At 36.1% G+C, this 14,663-nt stretch overlaps 1 protein-coding gene across 1 annotated transcript in view; it reads left to right on the top strand.

Moving 5' to 3' along the window:
• Nucleotides 1-14,663, top strand: part of MEIKIN (meiotic kinetochore factor) — a 128,435-nt gene that overhangs the window by 89,877 nt on the left and 23,895 nt on the right. The window contains exon 14 of the mRNA XM_036748441.1: nucleotides 770-906. Coding sequence (XP_036604336.1) covers nucleotides 770-906 — 137 coding nt within the window. The remainder of the gene's footprint in view (nucleotides 1-769; nucleotides 907-14,663) is intronic.

The following is a 14,663-nucleotide window of genomic DNA, read 5'->3' on the forward strand; positions in this document are numbered from 1 at the left end:
GCTCTTTCTGATGCTGTTACTTTTTTTCTTTACATAGCTAAATTTGTGCCTTTCCTCCCCTCTCCCTTTTCCTATCTCTATCTCTTCTTGGGTATCTGTATACCTGAATGATACCATTACTACCGTCATCCTCAATATTCACTCCTCCCCTCAAAATATAAAATAAATTTTTTAAACCCTTGGATTCCAACCCTAAGATGTCAGGTTGTGATAGAGGAACTTTGTACTTATCTTGCCCAGAACCAGACCTCCATGCCACTTCTGAACCATGTACATGGCATGCTGCCTCCTCCCCTTGCCACTTTCCAGCCTCCTTTTATGTATTATCTTTCTGTTTTAGAATGTAAGCTCCTTGAGAAGAGATATTTTCTTGATTACTTATATTTGTATCCCCAGCACCTAGCACAATGCTTGACACTTAATAAACATCCTATGCATTTCTTCAAAATAGGAAAATTGTGGCACAGTGTTAATTAGGTATTTTGTAGATTTTGCTTTTTGTAGACTTCATTCACACCTGTGAACAAAACAGTAAATCTAGGTTAATAGCATTGAAGCCAGACAACCAGATGATTTTTTTTTTTTTTTACTTTTCAGTGAGTTGTTTGGTGTCACTTAGTGAAAATGTAATCATACAGTTTTGTGTTCAGGCAAGCTTAATAACCAGCCATTTTTTATGACAAAATAATGGTTTGTATACTCAGTTTTAAACTGCAAAATTCCTGAGAACTATTCTGGAGTAACTTTCTGTTCTCTGTCTTTCCCATAGATATGGACAAGAAGCAAGTGGATAAGAAGAAATTAAAAACTAAGGGGATGGTGGATGCAATTGAAGGGACAAGCAACCAGTGCAGAGAGGAGGTAATGGAATCAAGGGCTCAAGTAGAGAGGGTTGTCACTGCCAAGGTAAAGGGAGACTTTTCCTATGACACTGGAACAGAGTGGAAGAGACTGGGAGTAGGGGTGATAACAAGGTGACTTGAAACATAAAATTGAAAAGGACCTTGCAGAATTTGAAATAATAAAAAATCATTGAATTAATGAATAAACCATATGCTGGTTTGGAGGGAAATAAAGAAGGTAAGCCACTAGCTAATTTGATTCTTAGGAAGAGATAGAGCAAATCCTAATTATTAATATCAAAAGTGAAATAAAGATAATTCAAAATAAATGTAGGCAAAATTAAGGAAATGATTCATATTTCTTTTGCACTCTATGTCAATAAAACTTCAGTTTAAATGAAATTAATATTACATGAAAACAAAGTGGCCAGATTAACCGAACAAATTATAGAGAACTTAACTCAATATCAAGAAAAGAAATTGAACAAACTATAAATGAATTTCCTAGGGAAAAAACCTAGGACAAGAGAATTTACAAGCAAATTCTGTCAAACATTCAAAGAACAGTTAATTTCTTTTTCAAAATTATTTTGTTTATTTTATTACATATAAAATTACATGTGATTATATGTAAACAATTTTGACAATTTTTTAAAATTTTGAGTTCCAACTTCTCTCCCTCCATCTTACCCTCCTCTCCTTCAGAATGCAAGCAGTTTGATATCAGTTATGCATGTGATGTCATGCAAAACATATTTCTATATTTGCCATAAAGAATAATTATTTTCAATATTATGTGAACTCATTGCAGAAATAGAAACATAAGGGATACTAGTCATTTCCTTCTATAATACAAATATGGTCTTGATACCTAAACCATGGAGGGATTAAAAAGAACAAAAAACTATAGACCAATATAGACCAATGAATATGAAGCAAAATTTTTAACTAAAAGTTTACAGCAATGAATTAAAAAAATTGCATACTAGAACCAGGTGCAATTTATGCCAGGAAAGCAAGGTTGTCTCACTATTAGTGTGTATATATCAGTCAATCAATAAACATATATAAAATACCTTCTATATACCGGCACTACGCTAAGCACGGGGGATACAGAAAAAGGCAAAATACAATCCCTGCCCTCAAGGAGCTTAACAGTCTAATGGGGGAGAAAACAGTCAAATATATACAAAAGAAGCTATATTCAGGATAAATAAGAAGTAATTAACAGAAATAGCAGTAGAATTAAGAGCGATTAGTAAAGGCTCCCTGTAAAAGATGAAATGTTAGTTGAGACTTAAAGATATGAGTCAAGGAAGTAAGTAGGCAGAGTGAAGGAGGGAGAACATTCCAGGGATGGGGGACAACCAGAGAAAATGCTTAGAGCTGAGAGAAGAATGTCTTGTTCATGGAACAGCCAGGAGACCAGGGTCACTGAATCAAAGAGAGTGTGTTGCAGATTAAGTGTGAGAAGACTAGAAAGGTAGGAGGAGGTTAGGTTATGAAGAGCTTTGATTGCCAAACCATTTGAATACCAAATCCATTTTGGATTTGATCCTGGAGGCAATAAGGAGCCAGTAGAGTTTATTGAGTAGGGGTGTGACATGTTTGGACCTGTGCTTTTTTGGCTGAATAGAGGATGGATTGGAGAGGGGAGATACTTGAGGCCAGAAAACCCACCAGCAGGCTATAGTGCCCAGACATGAGGCCTACACCAGAGTGGTGATAGGGTCAGAGGAGAGAAGGGGGCATATTCAAGAGGTGGTGCAAAGATGAAATCAACAGGCCTTGACAACAGATTGGATATAGGGAATGAGAGATGGCGAGGAGTCCAGGATGACTCCTAGATTATGAGCCTGAGGGACTGGAAGGTTGCTGTTGCCCTCTACAGTAATAGGGAAGGTAGGAGGGGGAGGGAGAAGATTTAGTAGGAAAGATAATGAGTTCTGTTTTGAATATACTAAGTTTAAGATGTCTACTAGGCATCCAGTTTGAGGTGTCTGAAAGGTAATTAGAGATGTGAGATTGGAGGTCAGCAGAGAGGTTGAGGCAGGAGATGTCCATATGAGAATCATCAGCATAGAATTGCTCATTAAATCTATGAGAGCTAATGAGATCACCAAATGAAGTATTACAGAGGGAAAAGAGAAGAGGGACCGGGACAGAATTCTGAGGGACACCTGTGGTTAGGGGGTATGATCTGGAAGAGGAACCAGGAAAGGAGATAGAAGAAATGATCAGAAAGATAGGGCAAGAACCGGGAAAGTGGTGTCCTAAAAATCTAGTGAGAAGAGAGTATTAAGGAGGGGAGTATAGTCAACAGTGTCAGAGCCTGCAGAGAGATCCAGAAGAATGTGCATTGAGAAAAGGCCATTGGATTTGGTGATTAATTGGTCATTAGTAATCTTGCAGAGAGCAGTTTCAGTGGAATGATAGATAAGGTCAGAAGCCAGATTTTTAGGGGCTAGGGAAAGAACAAGGGGAGAGAAAGTGGGGGCCTTTATTTTAGGTGGCCTTTTCGAGGAGTTTAGCTACAAAAAGCAGAAAAAAATATAGTACAATGGAGTTAGATCAAGTGAGAGGTTTTTTCAGGATGGAGAAAACATGTTTGTAGGCAATAGGGAATGAGCCAGTAGATAGGAAGAAAAGAGGGGACAATCTTTTGAAGGAGAGGGGATGGAATGGGATCACTTAAACAAGTGGAGGTGTTAGTCGTGTCGAAGAGTAAGGCCACTTTATCATGTGAGACAGATGAAGGAGGAGAAAGTGGCAGAAGGCATCTGAGTGATGGGAGATGAAAAAGAGGGACCTTCTTAGCCAATGGCCTCAATTTTTTCTGTAAAATATGAGACAAGGTTCTCAGCTGAGAGAGTGGAGGGAGGGGGAGTCATGGGAGGCTTGAGGAGGAATGAAAAGGTTTGGAAGAGCTCCTGTGGAGAGTAGGATAGTAAATTGATAAAGGAGGTATAATAGGATTGCCTAGCAGCAGTGAGGGCCCAGTTGAGGTTATGTAACAAATTTGTAGTGGACCCAGTGAGAATGATGGCATGATTTTCTCCATCTTTGGTCAGCAGCATGTCTGTAGGAATGAAGACAGTGAATGGTGGGAATGATCCAAGACTAAGGCTTGACTGAGCATAACTACAATATGATAAGAGGGGTAGAAATTCAAGAGAAGAGGACAATGTAGAGTTTAATTTGTTCTATCCATGGTCAAGATCAATAGGAGAGGAGAGAGTGATTAGTGTAAGGAAGATGGCCTGGAGGAAAATGAAAGGTCATGAGATTAGAGGTCATGATGCGGACAAAAGTAGAGTTTTGTAAGGGAAGGCAGAGGGAGAAATGAAAAGCGAAGATGTTATGATTGGATAAGAGGATTTGGGAATTCTTGAACATAGAGGTAGTACATTTGTGGATGATGGCAAGATCAAGGATATAACCATTTTTGTGCGTGGCTGAGGTGGGGTGAAGGAGTAACTCATGGGAGGTGAGTAGGTTGAAGAACTGAGTGGATAGGGGTTTTTGAGAGAAAGGGGAGAGTAAATATACATATTCAAGTCCCCTGTATGAGGCCAGGAGTTAGGGAAGAGAGAAAAATTGTGTGAGCCAGTTTCTGAACTCATTGAAAGGGAATGAACTAAAGCCCTGTAAGCAACAGCTACCAGGATTTTGATTAGGTAGTAGATAGGAATAGCATGAACCTCAAAGGAAGAGAGGTTTCTGAGTGATAGATGAAGGGGGAGAACCTAGAAGAGGTAATGGGGAGCAAGAAGTATTCCAACTTCCCTGCCTGAACTAGTGAGCTGAGGAGAGTGGGTGAAGGTGTATCCAGTACTGGAAAGGGTGGGAAGGGAGACTGTGTCCTTAGCAGGAAGTCAAGTTTCAGTAATAGCTAGTAGGTTGAAGAAGTTCTGAGGGGAAAAGATTTAAGATGAAGGGGAAGTTTGTTGCCTATGGAACAGGCATTCCAGAGGGCACAGTGGAAGGACTATGTGGTTTGAAACTTTGAAGTGGGAGAATTGAGGGGGTTGAGAATGAGAAATCAAGTGGAGGGGAAGGGGAATGAGCTTTGGATGATGATGATCTACAGGAGTTCAGAGATACTGGGATGTGAAGAGTATGAACTGGTGATAGAAAATTCATCATTGAGTAAAGGACACCAGTCCTCTTCCCAGCAGAGTTTGGAGATCAGGCTTTAGGCAAGTGCAATATGAGATGGTAGGATCCACTTTACAATTCCTCTTCCCTCCAAAGGCTAGAGATTAGGTAAGAAAAGGGTGCACCTAGAGATGGAAGTTGAACCTGTATGGCAGGAGAAAGAAGTCTCATTCCCTGCCAGCTTTCCTCTTCCCTCAAAGGACACAAGCAGCAGGAGAAGTAAGGCCTGAAGTCAAAGGGTAGATTGCTCCTCTTTACATCATAGATTCTCCACAACCAGTAGTGGAGACTGGGCTGGCAGCAGGAGGTAGAAGTGGTGCTCACTGTGCAGATAGAAATTGTTACTTTAGGGGAAGTGGAAGATGCCTGGCCTAGCCCCTTGTAGCCCTTACTCTAGGGACATACTACACCCAGCAGGAAATGGAAGAAATAAGGCACTCATTTAATTTGAGAAGTTATGGGAAGTTGGCTATGAGGCAGCAACAGGAAGTGGTAGATTCCCTTCATAGGGGGAAGTCCTTTGGTCACATAGAAGCTGCCTGGCCTGATTCCTTGTAGCCTCCCCTCAGGGAACATGCTGTACCTAGCAGAATATATGTGTGTGTATGCATATGCCAAGACACACAAAGGAACTCTGTGAATCCAACTATAAAACATTCTTTGTAGAAATAAAGACAGAGCTCAGTAAGTGGAGAAATACTAATTGTTCATGGCCAGGCTGAGCCAAAATAGTAAAAATGACAGTACTGTGGAAATTAATTTACTTATTCTGTGCCATGTCAATCAGACTATCAATAAATTACTTTATAGAGGGGGAAAATTCATCTTGGCAAAAAACTTAAGAATCTCAAAGGAAATTTTAAAAAAGGAAAGCATTATTTAGCCTAAAATTCAGGCAATAATCATCAAAAACGATTGATACTGGTTAAAAAATAAAGGTCCATCTGAAACAGATTATATGTACGACATGCTGAAGCAAACAAACCCAGTGGCCTACTGTTTGATAAATCCAAAGACTCTAGGTACTGGGATAAGAATGCATTGTTTGATTTAGAGAAATAATGTTAGAAAACTGGAAAGCAGTCTGGCAGAAATTGGGTTTATACCAATATCTCATGCCATATATCAAGATAAGTTCCAAATGGATACATGGCATAGATAGAAAAGATCATACTATAAACAAATTAGAGAAACAAGGAAGACATTACATTCCAGATCTTTGACTAGGGGAAGGTTTCATGAACAAACGAGGGATTGGGAGAGTAAGATAAAAATAAGATAAAATGGAGAATTTTTATAATGCAAAGATTTTAAATATTTTGCATAAACAAAACCAATTCAGTTAAACTTAGAAGGAAAAGTTACCTGAGGAAAGGACATCTCTGCTGCAAGTTTCCCTGTTAAAGGTTTTATAGTAAAGATTTAAAGGACTGATTTGAATTTATAAGAAGAAGAGCCATTCCTCAATTAATAAGTGGCCAAAGAATATGAACAGGCAGTTTTCAAAGGAAGAAATTGAAGCTATTAATAGCTTCAATTGAAATATGAAAAAAAATGTTCCAGATAATTGATAATTAAATGTAAATTAAAGCCTTTCCCAAATTCCACCTCATACCCACCACAAAGTAGGCAAAAAGAGGAAAATGACAAATGTTGTCTCAGCTATGGAAAAACAAGCATATCAACGCACTATTGTTGGAACTGTGAATTGATCCGCCCATTTTAGTGAGTAATTTAGAACCATGGCCCCAGAGTCACTAAACTGTATAATCTTTGACCCTTTACTAGTTCTATACCTCAAAGAGATCCAAGAACTAAAAACTAAGGTGAAGCCCATCATTCAGGCAATCACTGAACAAATTATGGTATTTGAATGTAATGGGGTGTTATTGCACCATAAGAAATGATGAGAGGAATGGTTTCAAGAGAAACCTGGGAAGGACATATAAATTGATACAGAGTGAAGTGAGCTGAACCAGTAAAATTTATACAGTAATAAAATGAAACAAAAAACAACTTTGAAAGACTTAAGAACTCTTATCAGTATAATGACCATTGCGTTTCCGAAGGAATGATTATAATTTAGACTTTAGTAATGGATTTGAGATGCAGAATAAGACATATATTTTTAGACATGACCAATATGGAAGTTTGTTTTATTCATATATATACTAATTTCTTCGTTTTAAATAGGGAGTTGCAAGGAGGTATGAGGGATGGGAGTGAGGAATAGAGATAGGATTCCTAAACAAACAAAAGAATATGAATATGGAGTAGAAGAAAAGCTAAAAAGAGTCCAAAATAAACAGGGCAGGTTTCAAAGTTACCTATTAAATTTATTACATTTTTTAAAAGAAAAAAGATTATAGATTTATAGATTCCTAGTTTCATGTACAATCCCCTCCTTCAGTTCTACATCAGATATAGAAATACTTGTTTTATTTGGCATTTCTTGAATTCCAAATTTAAAGAGATGAAATGTCTTTTAAAAGATACTTGCAAAGGATAGCCTCATTTTTGTAGAAGAGACACTACAGCCAAGGTGTCCATTAAGATAATTTTCTGTAAAGTTAATTACAATTTTCTCACTAAATTCCATAATCAAATTAGAGATGAGGTCCCATTTTTAAAAATCCACAGTAGAATAGTTTATGAAAATTTTATTTGAGGAAGGGGTGAAAATAATCTATGTATCTTGCATATCTGTCATGACAGTGCAAAAAAAAAATTAACCTACTTAGAATAGTTCTTTAGTATGTCTTTTCTAAATGTTATGTATATTTCTGACTTCTAGTCCTGTTCACTTTTCTCAAACCATATTAATTTCTCCAAGGATTAAAAAACTTCATATTTAAAACTCATCTTCTTTACTTTTAGCACAGGTATTTTGTAAACTCTAACAGCCACAGTGTAACATTCTTTGCCAATAGGTGGCTTCATTCAAACAATTGTTGCTTGCCTGCTTTGCTTCTTTTCGTGATCTAAAATGGAATGTGTCCTATCACTTGTTTGATTTCAAAATCTCATAAATCAATTCAAAGAATGTATTTTAGCCTCACATATTTCTATATTTCCAATGACCATTATACGTCTAAGTTTAGCAGTTGGGAAATATGGTGTCTGTCCCATTACTTACAAAAGTAACATTCATATACTCCAAATAAATAAACTAAAAATATAATTTTTTTAAAATTAATTATTCTTCACAGTAAAATGTTTTGACATAACTCAAAGCAGAAAAGTTATTTTCATCAACATTCTTGTCTGATTTAACATTTGGTTCAGTTCCATAGTTTGTATTTTTCTATCCATAGCAAATTACTTCCTATGTCTCTATTGCTAAGAAAAAGAGGATTGCTAATAAGCCCTCCAGTGCCAGAGAGAGAATGTTTTAAACCAAATTTGAGACTGAATAAATGGTAATCCATAGATTGGTATTGGTAATCCAATAAATGGTAAAGCCATAGAATCTATTATTTTTTCAAAAACATATAAATTAAAAAATCTATAATTAAAAAAATTTCTGGGCACAAGGTCTATGAAGTATTATTTAAATTAAGACATTTAAATGTGATTCCCTTCTGTTACCCTGAGAATAAGGTTCAAATTATGCTCAGATGATAAACTATGCTAAACAGAAAAAGAAGAATGAAATCAGGTGGTTGACTACAAGTGAGCCTTGGAGAGTTCTCCCAGTAAATATGATTCACTCTTTTCATGTGACTTACCTGTTTATCTAACAATGGCAAGTAAATAGAATTAGATAAATTACATTTAATTGTGATCAATTGAATTTACTTGTAATCAGCTGAAAGAACTTGAGTTTCACTGCAGAAATTGAAATTCTCCAATAACTCTGCATAAAAGACATTCCCAGAATGTTTAAATTGTCTGTCACTTACCATTCTAGTTCTAGTTGCCCAAATGAGGTATATTCTGCCACTGGATTTGTGACCTGTGAGGAACAGCAAATCCACAAGCCTACAAATTTGTTCTTGTTCAGTTGTTTCAGCCATGTCCCACTCATTGTGATTCCACTTGGGGTTTTCTTGGCAGAGATACTACAGTAGTTTGCCATTTCTTTCTTCAGCACATTTTACACATGAGGAATAGAATTAAGTGAGAGTGAAGTGACTTGCCCAGGGTCACACAGCTAGCAAGTGGCTGAGGCGAGATTTGAACTCAGGAAGGTAGTCTTCCTGACTTTGGGCCAAATACTGTGCCACATGACTGCAATCCTAAAGACTGGACCAATTCTAAGATCAAATTCCAGCTTAAGTCCAACTCTACGAACGTACAGTTGACTTTAGAAGTTCACAGTGGAAAACTGTAATGGTTTGTATAAAGTACATACTTAACTAAATGTTTGTTGAATTAAAGAAGGCGTATTAGATTACACTACATTAGTTTTCCATTTTAATTCAGCCCCCATAGGAGCTTTCTGGATTAAACAGGTACACAGGTAGTACTGTATGTCTGCTGTGTTTGGTAAACTGAAGGAGGGCTGTTCAAATTGGGAAATCTCCCAAACTGTGTGTGAGTACAAGTGTTCTGCTGTGCATTGCCATCCAGGCCTGTGCTTCCAGACTAAAGATTAGGGAGGGGTTCAGACTAACTTTTGACCCTCAACAAACTAGTATTTGTTGGCACATGTCAAGGCAATCCAATGTCCTTTTGAATCACCAGAACCTTATCATATCCCACATTGGCCATTTGTGGGATGATCAGCCCCATGCCATCATGGTGTCACTTGGATCATGGAGCTTACTCCTTGGAATGCAGTAGGCCATACTGCCAAGTATAAACCCCTAAAATAAGTGAGACTTCTTAGCCAAGCCTAGCATATTTAACGAACCACAGTACTTCGGAGGAAATTTTATGTTATAAGGGGCATTTAATTAAACAGAACAAATAGTAGTAAAACTTTGGTAATTTGGAGCCATCTAGGGATGAGAGTCTTCTGGATGGGAGAATGTTCAAGGCAGCTAAGGGTTGTCCGCTCAAGCAGCAAAACTTCTTTTTAACCATTTTTGATGAAAATCTTCTAAAACATATTAAATATGTTCTATTCATTAGAATTTAAGCACGTTATTCATATGGCAGTCATGATGAACATTCCTTATTGTCCTGTGCTGTTCTACAATAATGTCCTCACAATTTAAAGCTGTTATCTTCTCTGCATTGCATAGTTGCAATTTATCTTTGTTTCCTTTTTATTACTTGCTCATATTAGTGTATTTATTATTATATTATTATTGTGTTATATTATTAGTATGTTTGCTCTCAGGAATTTCTTCTATGTCCAACTATATCCCTCTAGTTGTCTGCTTGAAATCTGCTGTGGTTTTGAAAACAAGATGTACATATATATGTAAAGTAATAGTTAAGAAGATCTGAGTAGACTATCCTATGTTGAAAATCAATATTAATTATCTGTCAAGCCAAAAAGGAGAAAAGTTATTGCCTTCCAGGAATGTAATTATAGTCTATGCCATAATACATACATGCATTTGTATGTCTGTATGTGCGTATGTAAATATATATGTGTATGTGTAAATATAAATACAAAGTTATTTCAGTAACTGGGGGAAATCAGGAAAGGCCTAATTTTGAAGGTGGTATTCATGCTCATGGCAGCTAGGTGGCACAATGAATAGAGTAAATGTCCTAGAGTCAGAAAGCCTCATCTTCTTGAGTTCTAATTTTGCCTCAGACACTGACTAGCCTTGTGATCCTAGGCAAGTCACTGAACCCTGTTTGCCTCAGGTCTTTATCTGTAAAGTGAGCAGGAAAAGGAAATGGCAAGCCACTCCAGTATCTTTGCTGAGAAAATCCCAAATAGGGCCACAAAGAGTCAGACACAAATGAAAAAGGGCTCAACAATTTCTGCTGAGCATTAAAGGAATCTAGGGATTCTTAGAGGCAGAAATAAGGAGAGAATACATTCCAGGTATGTTCCAGATGTGAGGAACAGCCTGTAAAAATGTGTGGGGACATGAGATGGAATGCCATTTTTAAAAAATTTTATTTATTTAATTTTTAATTTATAGAATAAAACAAGTGTTTCCTTAACATAGTATAATAAAAAAAAGATGATTGCAAATGAAACTGCAAATCTATTATATGCAACTTTCTATCTTTTTAAAATCTGTAATAAAGTTATTATGTAAACTTTTTTTTCTTTTCTTTTTTTTTTTTTTTTTTTTTTTTTTTTTTTTTTGACGATTTAAAAGGAACATCAACTAGGCCAGTCTGGCTGGAAGGACAGTAATGTACAATCAACCTGGGAGAAGTCAACTAAAACCAGATTGTGAATTCCAAAAAGAAAACTTCATATTTTATCCTAGAGGCTTATAGTATAAAATATATTTACATTAGTTCATTTACTTAGTAAAATTTATTTTGGCTTCTCCATGGCCTTTTTGGTCTCATTTCTACTTATTGGCATTATTATTAATAGATGTGGTTGCTAGATAGCTAATGTGTTACTATGTATAGAAGAAGTATAATGGAGGAAAAATTATTACAATTATATTTATAGTACAAATGAAGGTAGTTTTTTTTGGGTGAAATATATCTTAATCTCTCCCAATTCAAACATTATCTCCACAAGAATAGTTAAATCCAGATGTTAGTATGATGATAAGATAAAATCATCCCTACATCAAATTCAAAAGAAAAATCTGCAGAAAGAATATTTTAGTTTTTTTCTCAATTGAAATTTTATCTGATTTTTTAATATTAGCATTTATATATCTCATATCTAATCAGTCATTCAATAATTATTATTTTCTAATTTAATTTTTTTCTTTTAAGCTTTAACAAAGTGTTTATATAAAGAAGAACATACTAAGAGGATGGTCTATAAAATAAGGAGTATTTTCCGTGCTACCTACTTTTTAAACATTTTTTAATAAATTCAACAAATACCTTTCTAAACTGTCCCAACTTGTTTGAACTTCCTTCTAGTCTTTGTGTACTTTTAAAAATGTTTCAATAGCCCTCTTCTTTATTGTCTTCTTTTTTCTTTGGCATCACCATTGCTTATCCTGGCAAACCCTTCCATCCCCCTCAGCTCTGCAATTAAAAATGGAAGGAAGCCCTCATAGCAAATAAGGAAAGCCAAGCAAAGGTAATCATCATAGTACCCATGTCCAAATTTGTATGTCTCCCTCCAAAAGTTGAGACTATCATAGGTCCTTTGGAGAGGTGATTGTTGCCCATTGCTTTGATCATACTTCTTAGTTCTTTCAATTTTTTTCTTCTTTGCAATGTTGTCATTATATAAATTGTTTTCTGTGTTCAACTTACTTCCCTCTGCATCTGTTTGTGCTTCTTGGAATTCTCTGAAATCCTCTGTTTTGTCATTTCTGACAGCACAATATTTCATTGCATTTATACAACACAATATAGTCAACCATTCCCCAATTGATGGCTACCCCCTTAGATTCCACCTTTTCTTTTGTCTTTTAAATCCTCCTGACAACATGAGGGAAGTTTGTTTATATCGTGACTATTCTGTCCACAGACTTATACTCACTTTTAACCTCCCTCCACCTTACCACTGAATTTTTTCCTGTTGAATTTGATATATTCCTACACCTATCTCATTCTGTGTGTGTGTGTGTGTGTGTGTGTGTGTTTAAATGTGTTACAATCAACCTTCCTTTTTCTGGTTCATAAAAGAATGAAATTATGTATTTTTTCTTTTTTAAAAATTTTTAAAGTCTCTTGTGTTATATATCACCATTTCCCCCAGTGTCCCTCTTCTTCCTGCTCCCAGAGAACTTTCCCATATAATAAATACTATTTTTTAAAGACAAAAAAAAATGGGAAAAAATGATCAGAATTGAACATTGTATTGGAAAAAGTCCAAAACCATGTACCATGTGCAACACTATGGAAATCCCACCTCCCTGAGGGAGTGGGTTGGAGGTATCTTCTCATCTATCTTCATTTGAGTGAGGCTCAAACTATCATTTTACTATATTCACTTTTGATCTTTTGTGGATGGTTATTGTTTCCGTTTACATTGTTGAAGTTACTGTGTATGTTGTTTTCTTGGTTATTCTTATTTCACTCTGCTCAGTTTGTATAGATCTTTCCATGCTTCTCTGTTCATCATTTCACAGTTAAACTCTGTCATACTCACGTACCACAATTTGTTTAGCTAATCCCCAATTGATGAGCTTCTACTTTGTTTCCAGTTTTTTATTATCACAAAAGTGCTCATATAAATACTTTTGTGTTTTTGGGAGCATTCTGCTTATTAGTGACTTCCTTAGGGTATAAGCCCAGTAATGGAGTCTGTAGTTTAAAGGGAATGGGCCAAGGGTAGGGAACCTGCAGCCTTGAGGCCACATGTGGCCTTCTAGGTCCTTGGGTGTGGCCTTTTGACTGAGTCCAAGTTTTATAGAATAAATCCCTTTTTTAAGGGTATTTATTATGTGAAGTTTAGATTCAGTAAAAGGGTCGCACTTGAGGACCTAAAGGGCCACATGTGACCTCTAAGCCTCAGGTTCCTTATCCCTGGATGGGCAGTTTAGTCGCTTTATTTGCATAATTCCAAATTGTTTTCCAAAATGCTTGGACTACTTCACAGCTCTACCAACAGTGTATTGGTATAATTATCATACCTCAACCCCTCCAACATTGAACGTGGCCATTTTTATCATTCTTGCAAGGTGAAACCTCAGAGCTATTTCTCTTATTATTAATGATTTGGAACTTTCTTTCATGGGATTGTGAATACTTCGTAATCATTCTTTTGAGAACTGTATAGATACATACGTATGTAACATCACATATGTGTGTATATGAGAGTATGAGATACCAAACACCTGTCAAAGGAATTTTATACAAAGTTTTTTTTTCCTGCTTGACCACTTTCTTCTTATCCTAGGTGCATTAATGTTGTCTGTGCAGAAACTTTACAGTTTCATATAATCAAAGTTATCTTTTATTTTCTGCAGTTGCCTCAGTCCCTTATTTGATTAACAATATGTCTCTGACCCGTATATAGATTAAGAGGTATACGATATACCTCTGTTAATTTTTTATAGTATGATCTTTAATATTGTGGCTGCATATCCATTTAGAATGTATTGTCGAATACAGTATAAGATGTTGGTCTATGCCTAATTTCTGCTAGACTGATTTCCAGTTTTCCAAGCAGTTTTTATCAAGTGAGTTATTTCCTAGATAATTTTTTCTTCCACTTTATCAAGCACTGTGCTAATGAGTTCCATTGTTTTAGATTCTCTCTTGTTTAGTCTATTCCATTGATCTATTTTTTTAAACCAATATTGGATGGTTTTGATGACTGCTGACTAGTTTGAGGTCTAGAAATAATATTCTCCTGACATTCCTATCTCTTTTCATCATTTCCCTTGGTAGTCTAGATCAGGAATGGGGAACCTGCAGCACTTGATAAAAGCATTTGTTCTGTAAAACTTGGACTCAGTCAAAAGGCCTCACCCAAGGACCTAGAAGGCCACATGTGGCCTCGAGGCCGCAGGTTCCTCACCCCAGTCTAGATCTTTTGTTTTTCTACATGAATTTTGTTATTTTATCAACCATGAGCATGAACATTCCTCCAACTACTTAAGTTCTTTATTTCTTTAAAAAGAAATTTCACTTTGAAATGGAGTCTATAAAGTCTTG

This window comes from Trichosurus vulpecula, chromosome 3 (genome assembly GCF_011100635.1).
Source record: "Trichosurus vulpecula isolate mTriVul1 chromosome 3, mTriVul1.pri, whole genome shotgun sequence".
Lineage (NCBI taxonomy): Eukaryota > Metazoa > Chordata > Mammalia > Diprotodontia > Phalangeridae > Trichosurus > Trichosurus vulpecula.